At 43.3% G+C, this 22,795-nt stretch overlaps 1 protein-coding gene across 1 annotated transcript in view; it reads left to right on the plus strand.

The window, feature by feature from the left end:
* Positions 1–21,733, plus strand: part of LOC132577340 (broad substrate specificity ATP-binding cassette transporter ABCG2-like) — a 31,216-nt gene extending 9,483 nt beyond the window's left edge. Inside the window, exons 6-16 of the mRNA XM_060247072.1 lie at positions 534–691; positions 2,152–2,303; positions 4,135–4,236; positions 5,334–5,578; positions 10,627–10,709; positions 12,867–12,956; positions 13,784–13,908; positions 14,575–14,729; positions 19,641–19,730; positions 20,714–20,814; positions 21,522–21,733. Of these exons, the coding sequence (XP_060103055.1) occupies positions 534–691; positions 2,152–2,303; positions 4,135–4,236; positions 5,334–5,578; positions 10,627–10,709; positions 12,867–12,956; positions 13,784–13,908; positions 14,575–14,729; positions 19,641–19,730; positions 20,714–20,814; positions 21,522–21,669 (1,449 nt within the window). The 3' untranslated portion in view covers positions 21,670–21,733. The remainder of the gene's footprint in view (positions 1–533; positions 692–2,151; positions 2,304–4,134; positions 4,237–5,333; positions 5,579–10,626; positions 10,710–12,866; positions 12,957–13,783; positions 13,909–14,574; positions 14,730–19,640; positions 19,731–20,713; positions 20,815–21,521) is intronic.
* The last annotated feature ends 1,062 nt before the right edge of the window (positions 21,734–22,795 follow it).

Here is a 22,795-nt window from a genome sequence, read left to right on the forward strand (position 1 = left end):
CATTGCATTTTAACCAGACTGTGTATTGCTAAGAACTAGAGACTTCTCCCCCCACACCCTCCAGTCTAGTATTCATTTCTCATTGGCTACTTCCAAATTACATTCATGTGGGGCTTTTTTTTGAGCAGGAAGGCACAGGAATGCAGTTCTGACTGGCTTGGTGTCAGGCAGTGTGGCCTAATATGCAAATAGGTTCCTGCTGGGCTTTTTCTACAAAAAAACCCCCTGCCCATAAGATTGAGATTTGAATTTCCTTGATGTGACATTTGTCTCATTTGTTGGGGCCCTGAGGTTTCCTTCCTTGGAGAAGAATTTAGTGGAAGAGGGTTATTGGCTCCAACCCAATGTTCTTATTAAAAAGCCTAATGAATTTTAACCCCCCCCCCCCAAAAAAGCCCCTGTTGCATAAATAATAATAGAATAAAGTCAACTTCTCTATTGGCTTCCACTGCTGGGTGGGAGAGAATCGTAAGAATGCGTCAGTTTTCAAAGTGGACTTAGACATTTTTATGAATATTCTTGTTTTGCATTAGGTTGGGACGCAGTTCATCCGTGGTATATCAGGGGGAGAGAGGAAAAGGACCAATATAGGAATGGAACTCATTACTGACCCTGCAGTCTTGTTCTTGGATGAACCAACCACTGGGCTCGATGCCAGCACAGCCAATGCTGTTCTGCTGCTCTTGAAGAGGTAATAACTAGGCAGTGGTACATAGTTTTTGATTGGGTATATGTAATAAAGTGGCAACAAGGTGTGTAATAACATAAAGAACTGTGGCACCATATTGAGCAGTTTAGTGTAGTGCAGAGGTAGCCAAACTTGCTTAATGTAAGAGCCACATAGAATAAACATCAGATGTTTGAGAGCCACAAGATATGAACATCAGATGTTTGAGAGCTACATGTTTGAGAGCTGGAAGGAAGGAAGGAGATGGAGGGAGAGGAGCAGAAAGAAAACAACTTTAAATGCATTCTCCAAGCCACCAGATAGCTTGGCTTGGAGAAGTGATTTAAGAGACAAGTACCTTTTCTAAGCTAGCCAACAGGACAGTGGGGGCTTCGAGAGCCACACAATATGTATGAAAGAGCCACATGTGGCTCCTGAGCCACAGTTTGGCCAGCCCTGGTGTAGTGGATAGTGTAGTGGATTGGATTAGGGAGACCTGAGTTCAGATTCTTACTCAAGTGTGCTGCTTACGGGGTGACTTTGAGCTGTCTCTACACAGAATTGTTGTAAGATCCAATAGCGGGGAATATTAAATGCATGCATGCTGACGTGATTCCTGGGAGAATGTGTAGGGATCCACATGTAGTCAGTAAAACCTACCTGACTGCAAGTTGCAACAGTCATGTTCCAAGGCCCTGCTTTGGATGCCCCTTCTTTCTAAAATTAGGCAGGTGGCAATCTGGGAGAGGGCCTTCTTGGTCATGGCACCAAAACTCTGGAACTCTCTCCCCTGGGGCTGCCTGGTCTCCCCTGGCCACTGTGGGGGCACAAAGGGGTCGGGTTGCCAGATCCAGCTTGGGAAACTCCTGAAGATCTGAAGATGGAGCCTGGGGAGGACAGGGACCTCAATGGGGAACAATGCCATAGAATCCACCCTCCAAAGCATCCGTTTATTCCAGGATGAAATGTAATTCTAGTCTGAAGATGAAGTGTAATTCTAGAGGATGCCCAGGTCCCACCTGGAGGCTGGCATTCCTACTGAGTCTTGCCTGTCCCTTTCTGCTAAAGGCTTTTTTTTTTGTTTTGTCTGGTGTTCCTTCAATGATCCCTCCTTCCTGCCCAGAGCCAGCAAAAATATGATACAGCTAAAATTGATGCTTTTATGAATTTTAATGTATATGTTTTCCAATTTGGATTTAAGTGTTTGAATGTCTGGTTTTAATTGTTTTTAAGGTGTGCTTTTATTATCTAGGTTTTTAATCTGTTTGCTGCCTTGGTGGCCCCGATGAGGACAGAAGGGGAAGGGTATAAAAAGGCAGTCACTGAAATACAGCATAGTTTGTGTTGCAGCATCGTTTTTCTGTTGTGGGGTTTGCATGGTTCCACTCTACATTGAATCCCTCCTTTATGCTTTGTGGTGTATTATATGGACATTCTTTGATATTGTTAAATCCATTAATTTGAGTGATACCTGTTTTGTGCAGGATGTCCAGGCAGGGAAAAACAATCATCTTTTCTATCCACCAACCTCGCTATTCCATCTTCAGACTGTTCGATAATTTAACCTTACTGGCTGCAGGAAGAATGCTGTATCACGGACCTGCCCAGAATGCCATAGAATACTTCAGATCTGTTGGTAAGCTTTCAGGAGGCTCCCTAGCAAATGCAGTGGGCACAGAGGAAGATGCCTGTCAAATCAATGGCTGATAACAGACGAGGCCGTTTGGGTCAACTCAGAGATGCCTCAGAAACTGACCTGAAAAATTCTTCCAAACGCTGACATTTGTTGCCTGTCCCCATCTCATACTCACCCCATCCTCCAGCGTCCTCAGAGCGGCTCAAAAAGCTACCACTTTTGAAGTGGTAGCAAATTTCTGAGCCGTACTCCAGTCGCCTCTTTGGTGTCTCGCTGTGGAAGTGTGCAAGCGGGATGCCTTGGCAGTGTAAACCCGCCAAGCTGCCCGAAGCTGCTTCTGGATTTTTTAAACAAACTGCCCAGAGCATATGAGCGCATGTGTGCATGAGCATGCATATGCACATGACCACTAAAATGTATTAAAAAAAGAAAACCAGACTGAACCAACAGAATGGTGCCCTACAACCGTCTGATCGTGCCAAGGCGCCGCATGGGCAGGATAAGGGTGCCTTGTGCTGGAGCGTGTGGACAGTTCGGGATGGTTCTTTCTGAGCTGGCCTGATTTGGGATACCTCCTATTCACCCCAAGCTGCCCATCTGTTATCAGCCAGTGTGCCAATCTGGTTTCATTTATTTGCCTCTGTAGCAATTTGCCCATTCCTGTTTGTGATGTACGTCTGCTGACCTTTTGGCTTTGACATTTCCCCAAATTGGGAGGCATGAAAACAAGAGTGAGGGTAGGTTTAACTTTCATTACTGGATGATAGAACAAAGTCAGAGTCCAGTGGCACCATTAAGACCAACAAAGTTTTATTCAAAGTGTGAGTTTTCATGTGCCAAGCATACTTCCTCACACAGAATGAAACGGAAACAGAAACAGAAACTTACGTATCTTATATATAGAAGGTGGGTAGTAATTTAGCATACAGAATAATGTATGTTTGCAATAGATTAATTAATGACAATAGCTTATTTATATGGCTATCACCTGTTAGGGGACAACATCACAAGGCTATAAATATGTCTGAATATATCCTGTTAATCTGTTACAAACACCTTCATTCTTTTTAAAATAATAGGTATGGCAGTGTATTTCGTTGATAGTTAACCCAAGCTCATGCCCACCTTGTGGGCTTCCCAGAGATATTGGACTAGCTCCTGCTAGAAAGAAGATGCTGGACTAAAAGAACCCTTGATCTGATCCAGCAGGGGCTCTCCTTGTTAAATGGTCCTGTCTGAGGAGGAATTCAGGCCGCGGATTCAGCAGGAGCTCACAGGAGCACAGCTCCTGAACCTTTCTGAGAGTTCCACCTCCTCCTTCCCACCTTGTCCATTGAATAGTAGGTGCAGCTGCATAACAATCCCTAGATAAGCTCTACCACCTTTTTTTCTACAAAACGACTCCTATCGTATGATTAAGCTTGACATCTTAATTGGCCTTTACGTGGCTTCTTCCAAAAGTTGCTCAGACTCTTGTTCCAGCAAGTCTCCAGGAGGAAGAAGATGAGGACAGTGACTTTTGGTGTGCCTGTGCTTTCCTAATTTGGCGTGCAGAGTGATCCGAAACATCTGGTCCCATGCCATGTTTGGCCTGCAGATGAAACACACTACCACCCATATCCAAAATGTCATGCTATCGGCGTGCTAATTTTGCAGTCATGGTGATGTTGTTAAATATGAAAGAATTCACACACTTTGGCTGCAACAAAACCATGGTTAATTGAAGCCTTTTTTTTTAATAAATAGATTTTTTAGAGGCATTGCCCTAAGTGCTTGTCAGTACTGTTTTTCTCTACACTTCAATATTCTGGGAGAGCTTTTTTCTTTGTAGGTTATGAGTGTGAACCATACAACAACCCTGCTGATTTCTTTCTGGATGTCATTAATGGAGACTCAACAGCTGTGACTTTGAACAAGGCTGACATAGATACAGGTACGCAGAATATGTCTTTCTTTTTTATCCTTCCTCTAAAAAGCTTAAGGCAATGTGCATGGCTCTTTATCCACTTTCTTCCCAACAACAACACTGTGAGGTAGGTTCTAACAAGCCAACACCAGGGCATAGAGGCCGAGGCCTTCCCCTGATGTTGCCCACTGGCTCTGGATTCAGAGGTTTAGTGCCACTGGATGCAGAAGTTCTCCTCAGTCAAGATATCCATCCAGGTTTAAGCTTTTGAGAGTCAAAGTTGCCTTCATCACAGACCTCCAAGAGAGGAAAGGAGTTTTGACTCTCAAAAGCTTATGCCCTTGGAAATCTTGTTGATGTTTCAGGTGCTACTGTACTTGCATCTTGCTGTACTACTGAGAGTGACTATTTAAAAGTGAAGCAAAACTTGCTGCTGAGTAGATCTACTGAGTAGATCCTCAGTAGTAAAAGAATTCTGTTAACCAAGCATGTACACATACTTTTATTTGTTTAAATGAGTGCATTACTGAAAAGAGGTCTGTTGAATACAGCTGAATTAATGTTAATGCTGATGTGATGGTTTTACATACATTGGATGTATAATGGAAATGGAAATCATACTGTTTTAATGTGTGTGTGTATTTTGTTTTGGAGCACCGTGGAGCAAAAGAGCAGAAACACATTTGGTAAGAGAGAGCCAGTTTGGTGTTGCGGTTAAGTGCACGGACTCTTATCTGGGAGAACCAGGTTTGATTCCCCACTCCTCCACTTGTAGCTGCTGGAATGACTTTGGGTCAGCTATAGCTCTTGCAGAGCTGTCCTTGAAAGGGCAGCTTCTAGGAGAGCTCTCTCTGCCCCACCTACTTCAGGGTGTCTGTTGTGGGGGAAGGAGATAAAGGAGATTGTAAGCCGCTCTGAGACTGATTCAGAGATAAAAGTGGGGTATAAATCTACAGTCTTCTTCTTTTAAGTTCTTTAAAAATTAATTGGATTCTGTGAATTGGTGCAATGAACCTCCATAATAGGGTGGGGATTCAAAGCTAGTCTCCCAGATCCTAGACAGACACTTTATTCATGGTTGGGTCTATAAGCGTAACCAATTTTCTCCTGTCTTTGCTTTCAAGACAGTGTTGAAGAACACATCAGCCGTGACAGGACACTGGCAGAGAGACTAGCAGAGGAGTATTCCAATTCTGCTTATTACCAAGAAACCAAAGCAGAATTAGAGAAACTGTCATTGGGGAGCCAGCGCAAAACTGCCGCTTTCAGAGAAATTACGTATTCCACGTCCTTCTTTCATCAGCTCAAATGGGTCTCCAAACGCACCTTCAAAAACCTGATAGGCAACCCACAAGCCTCCATAGCACAGGTAACCTTAACCTGAAACATGCCCATTAATGAAAAAGAAGTGATATTTCATGGCAATGTTGCCAGTTATGCAGTGTTAGACCCAAATTTCAGCCCTGGTCTGGATAGACCAGGGTAACCTGAACTTGTCAGATCTCAGAAGCTAAGCAGGATTGGCCTTGGTCAGTATTTGGATGGGAGACCACCAAGGGATACCAAGGTTGCAGCACAGAGGCAAGCAATGGCAAACCACCTCTGAACATCTCTTGCCTTGGAAACCCTACCGGAATTGCCATAAATCACATGTGACTTGGGAGCAAAAATAAGAAAACCTAAATGTACCCACAAGCCTCCCACAGTTCCCTCTCTCCCAGTTCATTCAGTGCCCTCCTACCTTCAAGCCTTGTGACTTACGTGAGAGATGGCCATGATACCTTTTTTTACTTTGACTCCACTGCTGAAGAACCACTGGCTTAACATTTCCCTTCATATAATTTTCCTCCCTTATGTGAGCCAGCGTGGTGTAGCAATTAAGAGCAGCGGACTCTAATCTGGAGAACTGGGTTTGCTTCCCCATTCCTTCTCCACTTGGTAACCTTGGGCCAGTCACTGTTACCTCAGAACTCTCTCAGCCCTACCTCCCTCATGAGGTGCCTCTTGTGGGGAGAGGAACAGAATGTGATTGTAAGCTGCTTTGAGACACAAGAGGACTTCTGGGTGATCTTGGGCCAGTCACAGTTCTCTCAGAACTCTCACCCAAACCTGCCTCACAAGATGCCTATTGTAGGGAGAGGACGGTAAGGTAATTGTAAGCCACTTTGAGACTCCTTAAGGTTTAGAAAAGCAGGGTATAAAATCAACTCTACTCTTTCCCCAGCTGTTTTCGCCTCAGCCCTGACAGAGGGGCAGCTGGGAATGCCAGCTGGGAAGAAAAAGATGAGGAAAGAAGAGTGAAAGGGGAAGTGGTAGGCAAGGAAAAAGTTAAGATGCCCTCTGCCGCTTTCAAATGTTCAGAAGCTTTGCGTCTCTCATTATGCCCTGAGAAATGAAACCTGACCATTCTGATCCAATATTTATGCTAATGCTATTATTTACTAATATTCTCTTCATGAATATGTGTCATTTATTATTAATTATTAATGAGAGAAAGAAACAAACCCCATTGAACGTGTTATCAAATATAGCTGCCATCTTGTTAAATCTTTCTTCTCTACAGGAAAGTCTCTTAAGGGGGCTGACATTTAAACACTTTGATTCTCTGTGTATGTTGATATTATGGAGATCCATAATAATTGCTTTGTAAAAGCTTGACCTTGTGACAAGAATTATGGCCTTTCAGAACTTTATAATCTTCCAGGGTTAAGGGCCCTGGCTTAATTTCTTTCCCTCAATCGTTTTGATCTCCCTAGTGTCATTAGGAACAGATTTGAAATTGCAGACTTTAAGTGGCCCACAGTTCATTTCTCCTTCTCTGCTAATCTTCTCAAATTGGTCTTGATATGATCCTCGTTTCCCACTGCAATTGGCTTAGCGGCTGGATTATCCCTGACATTTGGTCCTTTCGGCAGGTTCTTAGCAGTGTGGTACCATGTGTAAAGTGCTCTTTAATGTTAAGGTTCAAGGCTTTCGCCTCCTTTGAACAGCATAAAAAAAAAAAGGACTCGGCTGTCTGACACCATCATCTTGGCTGCAATTTTAAACATTTCTACCTAATTCTTAACATGCCCGTCTCAGCTGCTCTTGACTACATTAGGAAACTGACTTGTTATTTTGGCTGCTTTATCTGTTTGTACACTTATGTACCACCTTTCTGCCATTGAACAATTCAAAACAACTGCCTACAGCAGAGTTTCCAAGTCATATTAAGGCTGTGGACACTTTTGTAACTTTGAGAAAATGTAGTGGGAGGCCAATTGCAAAATGGCTGCCATAATAGGTGGCTGCCATGGTTAGGCTTGCCAATCTCCAGGCCCCAGTGGGGGTTCTTCCGCTTTCCCAGGCTCCTTCCTGCCCCCAGTCAGCTGGCCGGGGGGGGGGGGGAGACCCGCCCCCAAAGCCACCATGTGAATTTCCACCTCTGGAGGCTTCAGTCTCCGATTGGAAAGGCTTCCTCTTGGGATGGTGTGTCTGTGTTACTTTGAAGAAGTTGGCTGCAACTAGTTGTGAGTAGAGGTGCCAATCCCTCCCTTCAGAGTGGCCAGAAAGTGGTGGGAGGGAGAGGGAAGGAAATGTCTGCTGGGCACTTCATTATTCCCTATGTGGAGATGGATTCTCATAGGGTATAATGAGGAATTGACCTGGAGGTATCGGGGGCTCTGGGGGGGGCTGTTTTTTTGAGGTAGAGGCACCAAATTTTCAGTATAGCATCTAGTGCCTCTCCCCCAAATACCCGCCAAGTTTCAAAACGATTGGACTAGGGGGTCAAATTCCATGAGCCCCAAAAGAAGGTGCCTCTATCCTTCATTATTTCCTATGGAAGGAAGGCATTTAAAAAGGTGTGCTATCCTTTTAAATGTGGCCAGAACTCCCTTGGAGTTCAATTATGCTTGTCATACCCTTGCTCCTGGCTCCGCCCCCAAAGTCTCCTGGCTCCACCCCCAAAGTTCCCAGATATTTCTTGAATTGGACTTGGCAACCCTAGCCATGGTAGGTGTCAGTTGCAGTATGGCTGCCATTGTATGTGGGACCAATCACAAAACAGTTTCCATGGGAGGCCAATTACAAAATGTTGGGAGATTTCAGGCCAAGCAGCTCTTCCTATGGTGTGGCAGCTATTTCAGAATGAGTGAATCCAGTCTTAACATTTTTATTGATTATAGAACTCGACAACGACGTATATACATACACAACATTAACATACATAAAATGAGGGTACAGGATACGGAAAGAACCCCTCTCTATTTGGTATATAACCTTTAACCACATAACCTTACAAAAAACCTTACAATATCAAAAAGCAAAATTACTAACTCTTGATTTAGCAGAACCATCAGCTTTCCTAACTGGTAGATTTCATTTATCCCTCTCATTTTGGTAACCCTTCACCCCTTTGTTAACCACTCATAAAATAAGTGCCAATTTTTGTCCACATATTTATTGGGTTTAATTCTTAACATATTTGAGAGCTTATCCATCTCAGCTGTATCTATTTTTTTGACAATTAACTCATCCATTGTTGGCAGCTCACTCTTTTTCCAATACTGTGCTAGCAGCATCTTTGCTGCAGTGTTAATATGATCCAACAACTGTTTTTCAGCTTTACCTATTTTATCTGGCATTAAATTTAAGAGAAAGAGTTCTGGCTTAAACGGAATTACAACTTTCAACATTTTTTACAACATTTCATGTACTTTCACCCAAAATTCCTTAACCTTTTACAAGACCACCAAACATGGAAGAAGGTTCCCAAGGTGTCCTGACATATCCGACATTTATTTGATAATCTCTGAAACATTTTTGCTAATTTTGCTGGGGTCATATACCACCTATAAATTATTTTGTAGATATTTTCTTTGAAGGATGTTGATTTAGTGATTTTTATATTTGTTTGCCAGATCTGAGACCACTGTTCCAGACTGATTGTATGGCCTACATTTCTAGCCCATTTGATCATTACATCTTTGACAACCTCATCCTGCATATTCAACTGAAAGAGAAAACTATATGGTTTACTAATCTGTTTCGTATCCGTTTTTAGAAAAATCTTGTCAGATATACGCTCTTCCAAATGAAATCCTATTTCTTTGTCTTTGTTATATTTAGACTTTATCTCTGCCATTCTCCACCAATCCAGAAATATATTCTGATCTGCCAACTGAGAGCTTGCTTTTAGACTTCCATCCTTGTCCAATAAGACTTCATATTTTATAGGAGTTTCATGTATTGATAGATGGGCTGCGTGCACGCCTCTAATGGAGTCACCCAGTTAGGAGTCTTACTATATAAAGATCTCCTTATTTTTTCCTATGTAATGATCAAAGATTTTCGAATTAAATGGTTCTTAAAGTATTTGTGGCCCTCTATATTGTACCAAAAAAATGCGTGCCAACCAATTCCCAAATCATGGCCTTTAATCGTTAATATCCTATTATTTTCTAGCTTTACCCACTCTTTTAACCAAGTGAGTATATTACCTTGGTAATAAATTTCCCAGTTAGGTAATGATAATCCTCCTCTGTCTCTAGAATCCTGTATAAGTTTACGATTTATTCTTGCTTTCTTGCCTTGACAGACAAACTTACTAGTTAGCTTATTCAAAGCATGGAAAAAGGTCTTGTTCAGCTGTATTGGAATGGCTTGAAATAGAAACATTATTTTAGGTTAGATGGACATTTTCAGGGCTGCAATTCTACCAAGAAATGACATTTACTCATATCTTGCTCAATTTCTTTTATTAACTTTGCATAGTTATCCTCATATATCGTACTACATCTATTAGATATATCCACAAATATTTTACTTTTTTTGACTACTTGGAAGTTAGATATTCGCATAAATCTTTCGCCTTTTAGAATGAGTGAATCCAAAGATAATGTCTCCTGGAGGCTAATGCTTCAGTGATGTGATCAAAAGATGGGATTGGGTTACTGGGAATTGGTATTTTCAGGAAGAAGTGGGCATTGTAGCAGAAGACCAGTGTGGGTCTTGGTGGTAGTTGGTAGATAATCCCAGATATTTCATTCTTAAACTATAATGATAGATGGAATTTTTAAAAAAGGCACTAGTACCCACTAGAGTTGCCAGCCTCCAGGTGGGAACTGGAGATCTCCTGGAATTACAGCTGATCTCTGGGCTACAGAGATTGGGTACCCCAGAGAAAATGGCTGCTTTGGAGGCATTATACGTCACTGATGTTACATTATACATCACTGAGGCCCTGCCTCTCTTCAAACCTTGCCCTCACCAGACTTTGCCACCAAATCTCCAGGAATTTCCCAACCCAGAGTTGGTAATGCTAGTCCCCACTGATAATGGATATTTGCCTATAGCTGATAGATAACTGATTGCTTTTGCACAGTTTTGCCATGGAACAATGTCACTGGATAGTACATTGGATCATTTGTTTTTCAGCTGTGTGTTACCGTTTTCCTGGGATTGGTTGTAGGTGCCATATTCTTCGGTGTGAAAAATGATGCTAGCGGCTTGCAGAATAGGTCAGTCAGCTGGCTGCACTCCCAGTATGCCAGATCTTTGTCCTGCCTTGTCTTAATTTTCCATGTTTTACCTTGGCTTTACCACCTAGCTCTTCGCAGGGACTAAAATCCTGGACAGACAATTTATGGTTTCTCTACCATCTACCTATCTTCCTGTCTGTCATCTACCATCTACCATCTCTCTCTCTCTCTTTCTCTTTGGCTGCGGTCAGATGAACATCTTTATCCAATATATTTGCTTTCCCCTAACAGATTAAATGGGCTCATTCATACACCCACATCTGGCAGCGCTTCCCCAGTCATACCCATCCCATCCTATGACAAGCTGGATACTGAGTAAATAGCTACCAGAGAAAATCAGATGCTGATGGATCCCCATGCATTCATCCCATGTTGCCAGATGTCTCAGCTCCCCCAGTATGCACTCAAACCAGTTCAGAAGTGTAAAACTTGAATTCTGGTTTTACTGTTTTTTTAAACTGGTAATGCATATGCATGTGGATGCACATGTGCATTCAATAAATGTTTTTTTTAAAATGTCAGGGTTTTTTTAAAGACCAGACCGCATGTTCCATGGTTAATGTGCAGTGCTAATCTGAATAATCAGCCCTGAAAGAAACATACAGTGAGGCCAGATGAGGGTGGGAGTCTGATCAAAAACCTCAATCACAGAATGCGGTAGAGTACTTAGCGGTGCACCCAAACCGTGTTAACCTTCCAGTCTGACCACAGCCTCTGTCTGTTTGTCTCTCTCTCTCTCTCACACACACACGCACACGAGTCCTCTACCATCTCTCCCTCTCTATTAGTTCTCTACCCCCCCCACTCTGTTCTCTACCATCTCTCTCTCTCTCAAGGGTACATGTATGAGAGGGAAGGAGTGGGAAAAATCTTTTCCAGAGAGGGGCCAGAAACTATGCCAGGTTAGTTCCTTCCTCAGGCTATCCTGCCCTTTCTCTGTAAAATCCATGTCTAGCAAATCCACAGGGGAGACCAGAATCCAGCAGTTACATTCTGTCGATTGAGCTGGTAGATGGTGCTGTCATTGTGAGAGTTCTTCACATCTTTGCACATAGCTCAGAAATAATCAATGGGCTTTATGCATTCCCAAAGAATATTAAAGTTCATACCTCGGTTACAATCAATCTCAGGAGGGTAGCCATCTTGGTCTGCAGTGGAAGAGCTAACTTGGAGTGCATTGTAGCCATGGAGACTGACACAATTTTCAGTTGTGAGTTTTTGAGAGGGAAAAGTATTTGACGAAGGGTACTTGGACTTGCAAAAGCTTACACCCAGAAAATCTTGTTGGTCTCTACAGTGCTACCAGACTCAAAGCTAGCAGTTAAAATCAGGGCACTTTGATTTAAGCTGGTTCAGTCTTTCCAGTGGGAGTGGGTTAGCAAGATTCTGTGCAACTGTGGCTTGCCATGTGGCCCTGTAGAGTTGTATCTAATTATTCCCTTTGGCCCAAGTGGATGCAAAGACTCCCTTCTACTAATCAGGCTCCTGTTGGGTGAAGTTTTAGTGGCTGAAACTCACTGGAAAGAAAGCCACTGGATACAAGCTCTGTCCAAGCTTCCAGTCTACTTGTTGTGTAAAATTAGTATGAAGAAGGATGTTTGCATGGCTGTTAGAGAAGCATGCTACACAGAAGGCCATTTGAAACATCAGGCTTGCAAGCTGGTCTCCAATTCCATGCCTGCTTGAGCTTTACAAAAGCCCTTGTGTACCAGACTTGCAGTGCAGTGGGAGGACAGGGAATCGGGGATGGGAAGAGGGCTAATGGGGGAGTCATGTGGTCAAGGAAGAGCAGGGGAGGGAAGGGCAGGATTGTCCCCCTGCTTTAAAAAGTGGGGATTTAAATAGGATTGCTGGCTTCCAGGTCCCAACAGGGGATCCCCCTGGTTTCAGGGGCTCCTCTCTGCCGTGGACCAGCTGGCTGTCAGGGAATTTAACTGTAGAGTTTGCCCAAAAACAAGAGCATCCCCCATACAACATCCCCATCCACCCCCAGAACGCCCCCCCCCCCCCCGCTGAATGGGTGAGGGGACTTGGCAAACCCTAGCTTTAAAGAGGGAAATTTCCTTGATGGTTTTGATCCTGCTTAGCTGATTGACCTGACACCTATCTTTGTTTTATTTTATTTTTTCTCTGTAGGATTGGTGCCATGTTCTTTGTGACCACCAACCAGTGTTTCAGCAGCATCTCCGCCATCGAACTCTTTGTTGTGGAGAAAAAGATATTTATGTAAGTTGAATGTTGTTTGTTTAGGAAACTTGTACCCTTCCTTTCTGTTGAAAGATAACACTCAAAGCAATGTACATGAGAATTATTATTTTTTTTTAAAAAAGCAGAATATTGTAATATAAAACTTTAAAAAACAGGACAGACCCCAAAAGATCAGAAGGCAGTAATAAACAAGAGTTGAGCTTAAAGTCCAACAGTGAATAGTAAAACGACCTAGGAGTAAGTACTAAAAAGTTTGAAGCTGCTTTCATAGGTTGTTGAATAAAGCACTAAAGCAATCATTTGCAACCAGTTTGGATAATGCACTCAATGTGATATAGTCATCATTTGCTACCAGATTTTCGTACTTGGAGGACCTCTTCAGACTCATTGCTTTAAAAAAGTTTGTTTATGGCACAACATACTCTGTTTGCAAATGCATTTATTCTGATTGCAGTAATGTCACAGGACTTTATAAATTCTTTGCAACTTACCGTAATGCAAAATTTGAACAGTTCCGCAGGGCCTGCAAGACCATCCTTTTTCGAATGACCTTCACTGACTAAAACTGCTAAGTAAACTCACCATCTGTATAATAGCACCACATATTAATATTAATTTTATTGTTTTTAGAATTTTAATAGATTTTAATCAACTGTAGTTTAATATTGTTAAATATTGCACAATGTATGTATTGAATCTCTGTTGTTAGCTGCCCTGAGCCTGCTTTGGCGGGGAGGGCGGGATATAAATAAAATTTGATGATGATGATGATGATGATGATGATGATGATGAAAATGATTTGCTTTGTTAGAACTGACTCACCTCATTCTGTTATTTTATTACAGACATGAATACATCAGCGGGTATTACAGAACGTCCACATATTTCTTCTCAAAACTAATGGCTGACTTAATACCCATGAGGACTATACCAAGCATCCTTTTTACATGCATAATTTACTTCATGTTAGGCAAGTAGACAACAGACACAGCTGTGGGTAGAATGCGGACATAAGAAATCTGTTAAAATTCCTACTTCGTTAATTGGGTTTATGTCAGCATTGTTTGATACAGCTGGAACCTTGGTGAGCTAAGAGCAGGCCTAGAGTTTGCATGTGCCCCCCACTCATGACAGCTAAAAGGGAATGAGTAGACTGGGAGAGTCTGTGCTTATTTGGCTATGGAATATTCCAGTTGGGTTGTGAGCATTCCGCCTGCGGCGAGCAGAGCAGGCAGAGGGTTCTTGGAGACCCAAAGCCTTGCCCCGAGTCCTGTTCCGGGTGGAAGAACACGAAATGATCGAGTAGGACTGAATTCACATGGGACAGTTTTCCTTTGAATATCAAACTACCGCCCACGCTGCTGCTGCAGCATATGAATGGGAATCATTAAAAATAAAAATGCAATGTGTTTTCAGTGGAATAACTACAAATATTTAACAAGGGCTGGTCCTGCCACTAGGGTGCTGGCCTGGGTGTGACAAATTGGGTGCCCCCATGTGACTTGGTGACATGATCAGTGCGGGGAGGGGGGGTGCCAGAAGGTAGCCTTGCCTAGGGTGCCGGACAGTCTGGGGCTGGCCCTGTGTTTAACAGAGGAGACAAATGCTTCCTTCCTTCTTTTCCTTGTTCTTCAAGGTCTGAAGCCAACAGCAGAGGCGTTCTTCATCATGATGTTCACCCTAATGATGGTGTCTTATACGGCTACATCTATGGCATTGGCTATTGCCACAGGACAGAGTGTGGTCGCTGTTGCTAACCTGCTCATGACCATTGCATTTGTCTTTATGATTGTGAGTAGCCTTATTTAATGGTGACTTATGACTCCTCCATGTGTTATTGCAGTAGTCGTGTGCTGGCTGCTAGGAAGCTGATCCATGTGGGCATCTGGCCACACAGCTAGCTTTAGGAAGGGCCAATTTGTGGGGTTTTGTGCCCACAGAAATGATATATGGGACATAATGCCTCTCCCAAGGCTTTTTTTTTGTAGCAGGAACTCCTTTGCATATTAGGCCACACACTCTTGATGTAGCCAATCCCCCTGGAGCTTACAGTAGGCTCTGTACTAAGAGCCCTGTAAAATCTTGGAGGACTGGCTACATCAGGGGTGTGTGGCCTAATATACAAAGGAGTTCTTGCTACAAAAAAAAGCCCCGCCTCTCCCAGTGACAAATGGCAGTGACTTCGAGACTGTGTGTGGGAATACAGTAGAGGGTTCTAAGAAGGGCTGAAACCTTCTTTGAACAAATAAATGCCACCATGTTGGAGTCACTCACTGCTCTGCTGTCTGAACAGGGAGCTTGATATAGCACCAGCGTTTGTCTTTGTCAAGATATGGACAGCACCACTGGAAGTAAGAAACAGGAGGGAGGGGAACAATACACACTTGGACTTGGGGGCAGTCTTAGGACCAAACCAGATATGACAGTATCCTTGTGTTCACCACTGGGATGCAGCTGTCATTTTAAAGCCTGCCCTTGTGGCATTTTAAAACCATTTGTTTCAGGCTTTAAAATGGTGGCAGCATCCCCACGGTGAACATGAGGATGCCATCATGTCTAGTTTGGCCCTTAATCAATGGGCAATGAGGCAGCTGCCCTGGGCCCAAACTGGGAGAGGCCCTGACTACCTATGGAACTTACAAGATTGGGAGGGGTGGAGAGAAGAGGAATGGAGTACTGCTGCCACTCACACGGACCCCTTCTGAGATTTGAGCAGTTGGCTTCTGGTGGCAGCAGCTCCTGCCCACCTTGCCCCGGGTGAGGACCATCCCTTGATTAGCACTGGGGTGGCAGTAATTCTGGGGGCTCATCCTGGACTTCTGCCCAGGGCCCTAGAATCACCAAAAGCCAGCTCGGCTTGGACTCCCTGATGTAGCTCAGACCACAGCTAACATAAGAGAAGCCATGCTGGATCAGGCCAATGGCCCATCCAGTCCAACAGGGACAACAGAAATCAAGTTGGAAGAAGGCTATGCTGTTGCTTGCTTCTCTGTTGTACTGTGGTCACGTTTTACAGATGGGATCGAGATGGCAGGATGCAGCAAATACTTAAATACGAATGGAAGCTTTTCCTTACGCAGCTTAGCTCAATGGTTCTTAACTTTTAATCCATTAACCGCCCCACAAATATGCATCATTATCATCAAATTCTCTCCCCGCCCCCCAAACCACAAGTAAAGAATTAGGACATGGAAACAACACTCCAGACAAAGGCAACTTGTATATGTTTATGGTATATGACTATACAACACACAGATCTTGGGCACACATTCAATGAGGCCTTTGTGCCCAGTGGCCAGCTGCCAACTCCTCAATCTTAGGCTTGGTTCTTATTTGCTGCCTGCCCGGATTTGAATGGCCTGAGATCTTATGCTTGGGGTGGGGTGAGCTGTATAAAACAGCTCTGCACCCCTGGTTGTCAGAAACAATTTCAAGTATGCAGAAGGGGCTGAATAAAATCCCCTCCAAACCCCATATGCCTCCAAAAGTTCTGAATGCTCCCCAAGATTTACAGATTGCACTGAGGGGGGAATGGTTCTTGTTGAGAATCAGGCTAGCTTCTGCTGCTCCATAAATGTAACCTATTCTTCATCACATAAGAGTATTTTAAATTCAGAAAACAGCAACTGTATCCCACATATCAAAAGCTTAGGAAATGCTGGGGTGTTTCTCCCCCTGGTGTGGCTGCTTTCACTCCATACTTCATATGCTGTATCGTAATCTATGTGGCATGACACCTACATGGTTCAGCCTGGGCTAAATGACACTTGTTACAGAAACTTGGTCTTACATAGAGCTATTAGTTTTGGAGTGAACAACTCAGCATGTCTGGACATTGGGGGGGGGGGATGCTGCACCACTCTAATTAAGTGTGTATAAGTATTACCTCCTTGAATGGGATCAGGCCTGTAGCTGCAGTGGAGCCTGGGGGTCCAGGCCCCACCAATTGAACTCTTGTTCCATCTTTCTGGCCTCTCCAATCAGTCTTCTGTTGCTCACTGCCTCTTGCCGCCATTGCTCCTTCATTCTGTGCAAAATCCTTCCCTTCGTCTCCAGGTCTTGTGCCCACCTGCCACCTCTACCCCCCTCCCAGCCTCCCCTTCTCCTCACTTCCCCCCCAAACAAAAATTGTTTCTGTGTGCCCCACCAAATCTGAAATCCTGCCTATGGCCCCGAATGGGATGCCTTTCTTTGTCTTAACTTGGGAACTGCCCTCTGACCCTCTTCTCTTTCTCTCACTTTGTTCTCTCATTGGCCCTTTCTACACCATTCTGTGTGCACATTCCAAAGCTACCTTCTACATTACATCCCACCTTCATTTCTGTCTTGCCTTGTGGTTTCTTCTAGCTTCTGCATTTGTTTTGTGCAAATGTGTACCAATACCACTTTCACCCTGCTGTTGTCTTGCAGTTCTCAAAACTTGTTTTGGCCTGGAGCTTTCTCCAGATCCGGGTCTAAGTTTTAATTGCAGAACTTTTCCCTCAGATTTCCAAACTCCTCCCCAAACCTTCATAGTTTGTGTTTAAATGTAAGATTGTTGTGTTAATTTGTATCTCACCGTGTGTTCTTTGGTGATCTAGCTTCTAATTTTAATTTGTAGGGGGATCTCAGTTCAATCATGACATGGCCCTGTCTTCAACACGATGAAAGAATCTGTAGAGGTTTTCAATGAGTGAAAACAACTGTCACTTTAAAACTAAAAGTGCTGTGAGCCGCCCTTAGCCACTTTGGTGGGAAGGGCGGGATATAAATTGAAATAAACTTAAACGTAAAGCAAAGTTAGTTTTGTTAAACATACCAAGCTTAAAGGAATATTTCAGAGGCACCACCATCTAGCGCACAACCTATAGAACCACAAAATGCTAGATTTAAAGAAAAATATAGCCCAGGAGCATGTTAAACAATGCAAATACAGAAGTAAAAATTCGCAGATAACACTGTTTCATTTGGAACGGTGCAAAGCAATTATTTAAAAGCAGAATCACTTTAGGTGGACTGAGTGCTTGCAAAATCTGGATCAAACCTGAGTGTAGAAAGAGCCATTTTCTCCCCCTGGCCTTCCATGGAGACCAGCCCAGCAGGAACTCATTTGCAAATTAGGCCTGATGCCAAGCCAACCAGAACTGCGTTCCTGCTCAGAAAAAGCCCTGATGGAGACACATGTTTCTGCAGGTCTCTCCTGTAAAGACAGTGCCCTCATACTGCCACACTCGTGTTGCTAGATAAGCTGGCCATTTGTGATAGGGAGAGCACTCTTTAGATTAGGCTTCTTTCCTTTCAAGCGCAACCCAAATGTGAACTGGTTCTTCTTGAATAAATGTAAATTAACCTTTTTATATAATATACTTATTGGGAGATTTATTTACTGCACTCAGTATCATCCTTTTATGACTGGCCAAATTCTGCTATGTTAACCAAATATCCCAATTATTAGATTATATACAGGCTGAATATGTTCTTTTAAACTAGATATGCCACTAGATTATAGTGGGGAAGGATGGAATATAAAAATTTGTTGTAAGCCGCCCTGAGCCACTTGTGGGAAGGGCGGGATATAAGTTACGGAATTATAATTATTATTATTAAACCTACTGAAATAAAATAAATTAAATAGTTGCCAGCCCTAGATGAAACCAGTACTTGGGCTGTGCTGTATTCAGCACATTCCCACATATTGTATTCAGAGTATTCATGCTCTGTGTGTGTCTTTGGTCAGCCATCCATTTTCCCCCAGTTAGCTAATGTGCCAAGTATATTTTCTAGTAACATTTCCTAGTGATGTATCTAATGTAATTTCTAGTATCTTCCCACATTCCGGCACCAATGCTCATGTTCATTCCCCTCATTTGACATAGAAGAAGAAGATACTGGATTTATATCCCATCTTTCACTCCAAATCTCAGAGTCTCAGAGCAGCTCACAATCTCCTTTATCTTCCTCCCCCACAACAAACATCCTATGGCAGGGGTGGCCAGTGGTAGCTCTCCAGGTGTTTTTTGCCTACAACTCCCATCAGCCCCAGCCATTGGCCATGCTGGCTGGGGATGATGGGAGTTGTAGGCAAAAAAACATCTGGAGAGCTACCGTTGGCCACCCCTGCCCTATGAGGTGGGTGGGACTGAGAAGACTCTCGCAGCAGCTCCCCTTTCAAGGACAACTCTGCAAGAGCTATGGCTAACCCAAGGCCATTCTAGCAGGTGCAAGTGGAGGAGTGGGGATTCAAACCCATTTCTCCCAGATAAGAGTCCGCACACTTAACCACTACACCAAACTGACTCTCAAATGGAAATATATGCCACATTCATGTAATGATTGGTTTGCTGCAATAAGAGGTAGAGTTTTAAAAAATAAATTGCATGAACTATCATAAAACATTGTATTTTATGGTCCAGTGCCTATGTCGCTGAAGCATCCCTGTGCTGATTGGGCCAAGCTGCAACACTGGAATGGGTTTCTGATGTTCTCCAAATGTTATAAATTATGGAAGCTTTGAATATGACATCTTTGTTTAAAAGGGCATTGAGCTTTCTAAATGCAGTGCTGTACTGTGGATAGGAGAAGAAATGATTTTACAGGGGAACCCGTGGAAATTTACAAATATGGGGCGGGTGCTCATTGAAGCTCAGAGATCATTGTAAAATAAACCACAGAATTTTGTTGCAAATTAAATGTAAAGTTTAATCACGGCTTTGTGGGTTGCAGATTTTTTCTGGCTTGTTGGTCAATCTCACCAGTATTCTGCCTTGGCTTTCCTGGCTCCAGTACTTTAGCATTCCTCGCTACGGAATGGCCGTAAGTACTACAGTCTCTTGTGGATGCACCTTTGTCCAAAAGGGAACGTCTCCATTTGCATCAGCTTCCATCTATTCTGTACATGGCCTCATTTTGCTGCTTTTATAATTGGCACAGCCACTTTACATTTATCCCCATTAAAATTAATTTTCCCTCACTTGCTGCGGAAAGATACCAATATAGGGAAAGGAAACAGACCAATCTCCCTGGTGGGGAGGGAGTTCCAAACTTTCGGGGCCACCACAACCAAGAAGGCCTTTTCTCAGGTCGCCCACCGGTTTAATTTCTGATGGTGAAGCCAACCGAAACAGGGCCTCTGAAGATGACCAGAGTGAGCGGGTAGGTTCATATGGGAGGAGGCGATCCTTGATGTATGTCATGGCTGGCTCCACCTTCTGCAGCAGTTATTTTGTAGCAGCCATCTTGTGGCTGTGCCCACCATGGTGTATCATAATTCTAAAGGTGCCCACAGGTTCAGAAAGGCTGGGGACCCCTGACCCAGAGGCAGGCCTTTATGATTCACCTTGTGTCACAGTTGGGCAACAATAATGGAGTGTCTTAGAGCTGCAAACTGCAGGTTGTGAAATTCTTAAAAACTGTGAGTAGCATTTGGGGAAGGTGGGCTTTGGGGAAGGGAGAGACCTTAGGAGGATATAATACCATCGAGTCTGTCCTCCAAAGCAGCCGTATTTTCCAGGGGAGCTGACCTCTGCCATCTGGAGATCAGCTGTAATTCTGGGATGTATCCAGATACCACCTAGGAGGCGGCAACCCTGAAAGCTGCCCAGTGAACTTACAGCCATCTTGAGAACCAGATCAGGAACACTCTATCTCGCTTTGCTCAATCCTGATCTGACATAATCCAGAAGCATAAAAATGCCACGTTTTATTTTTCTGTTGTTGTGGGAATGGCACTGTAACAACTAAATAAAAAGTCTTATTTAGAGATGTTTTATCTCACTGTGTTTTCCCCCTCGTCTTAGGCCCTGCAGGTAAATGAATTTACTGGTCTGCAGTTCTGCAATCTTACTACAAATGTTAACATGAGTAATCCTAGTTGTATAGAGATCAGCAAATTACAACCGTAAGTATTCACTCTTCTAATCAAATCAGCAGGCCAGAGCTATATGCAGTCCCCACATAAGGACTAGCCATGTTCATATATTGCTTAGAGGAACACTAGAATCAAAGCAGCAAGCCCATATCTTTCTTATGCTTTATCAGAGCATTATTATAACTGGGCATGGAATGAGCAGTCTGCAGGTGGAACCTCTGGGGCCAGATTAGCCCCCCTTTAGGAACACTGCCTTATGTGAAAGTGCAATGTAACATTGAAAGGCATTTTCAAAATATACAAAGTGCAATTATCAGGGTCAAAAGAGGGGGACTGATCTCTCACTAGCAGTTGCTCCGCCACCAGGTTTCTGTTTTCCCCGGCTCAAGTGATCAATTCTCCACAAGTTGCTGCACTGGCACATTTTGGTCTGCGGCTCCCTCCAATTTCCCTCGTGGCTTCCTGCTCTTGTTTCTTAGAGTTCTGGAAACTGTTGTGAAGATAAAATGGAAGAGAGGGAGATCCATGTCGTTACCCTGAGCTCCTTAGATGAAAGATTGTGTAAAAATTATAAATTAGCAACCACAATACTGAAATTAAGTCAGTACATTTTGGTATGTTTGTTTTGTAACGGTAGCTTGCCTGGGCTGCAAATCCTGTGGAGTTTTAGTTCAAATGAGAACAATCTAGTAAATAGCAGACCAATTCTCAAAACCCTGACTTGTGTTTCTCGGCAGCTGCACTGGAGAGCAATATCTGGAGAGCCAAGGGATCGATGCAACATCATGGGGTCTCTGGCAGAACCACCTTGCGCTGGCTTGCATGAGCCTCATCTTCCTTACAATTGCGTACTTGAAGCTGCGTTTCATGAAGAAATTCTCTTAAAATGTACATGAAAATGAGTCTGTGATTCGGACTACCATGTCATAAACGGAAGGGCTACAGAACAGACTCTTTCTCTTTGGTTTTGTTAAATAGATTCTTGTTAAATAGACTCCTTAGCTCGCTTTACAGCTAGGGAAAAAAATCAGCAAGGCCAGGCCAAATGTTTGCCACCAGTATAGTACACTGAAATGTTGTTTTGCGACATTGATTCTATTGTGTATATTGGCTCCTGAAGTCTGAACCGACAACATTCTTCAACATTTGCTATTTACAAGTGTTGTGGCTGATTCAAATTAAGCCTTTCGTAAGCTCCGTGCATTTCAGTGGAAGAGAGGTGCTTTAATTCTCTCTTTAAAACCAAAGGGGACCTAAAATGCAATCTTGAAAAAAAAAAGCCCTGGATCTAGGTCTTCCACTGAAGGACTAGCACAGTGACTCTCTGAAACTATCCATTTAACCCAGTCGCCTGAACTGGCCTAATGGTTAGATGGTTTTACTAGGAACTGGAAGACCTGGATTCAGATTCCTTGCTAAGGCATGAAACTTGCCAGAGGAACTTGGCTAAGTCAGTCAGTCTCAGCATAACTGACTTCACAGAGAAACACGAAAAATGAGCAAATCATATACGCCAGCCTGAGCTCCTTGGAATGGAAAAGTGGGTTCAAAATGTTAGAGTGGTTTTCCACATACAAACTGGGATTCTAAACCTGGTTTAGAGTGCAAGATTGAGGAGGAGGGCTAATCCTAATGTGTCAACACAATTGCATTTATATATCTTGGGTAACCAGATGGAAGTGTAGGGGGCTGTTCAGATGCACAGTATAATTAGTTGTCACTGCTGTTGCATACCAGATTAAAAGTGGCTGATCAGACAGCAACATCTGCCTCCTAGTATTAACTCGTAGTAGCACCCCTCCCCCCCCCCCAATCCTTCTCGGAACCGAAGTATTTTGTTACCTGCTCCTTTGCGGTGTTTTTTGAGTTCTCCAGTTTCACCTCGTAGTTTCCCCGTCTGTATAGTTATCGACCAACTTCCGGATGTCTGAAGGCTGTCCCAGAACAAAAGGAGCCTCAGACATCCGGTTTACGGTCGCCATTTTTTTTTTACTACTTAGCGATATGTGCA

Source organism: Heteronotia binoei, chromosome 9 (genome assembly GCF_032191835.1).
Source record: "Heteronotia binoei isolate CCM8104 ecotype False Entrance Well chromosome 9, APGP_CSIRO_Hbin_v1, whole genome shotgun sequence".
Classification (NCBI taxonomy): Eukaryota; Metazoa; Chordata; class Lepidosauria; order Squamata; family Gekkonidae; genus Heteronotia; species Heteronotia binoei.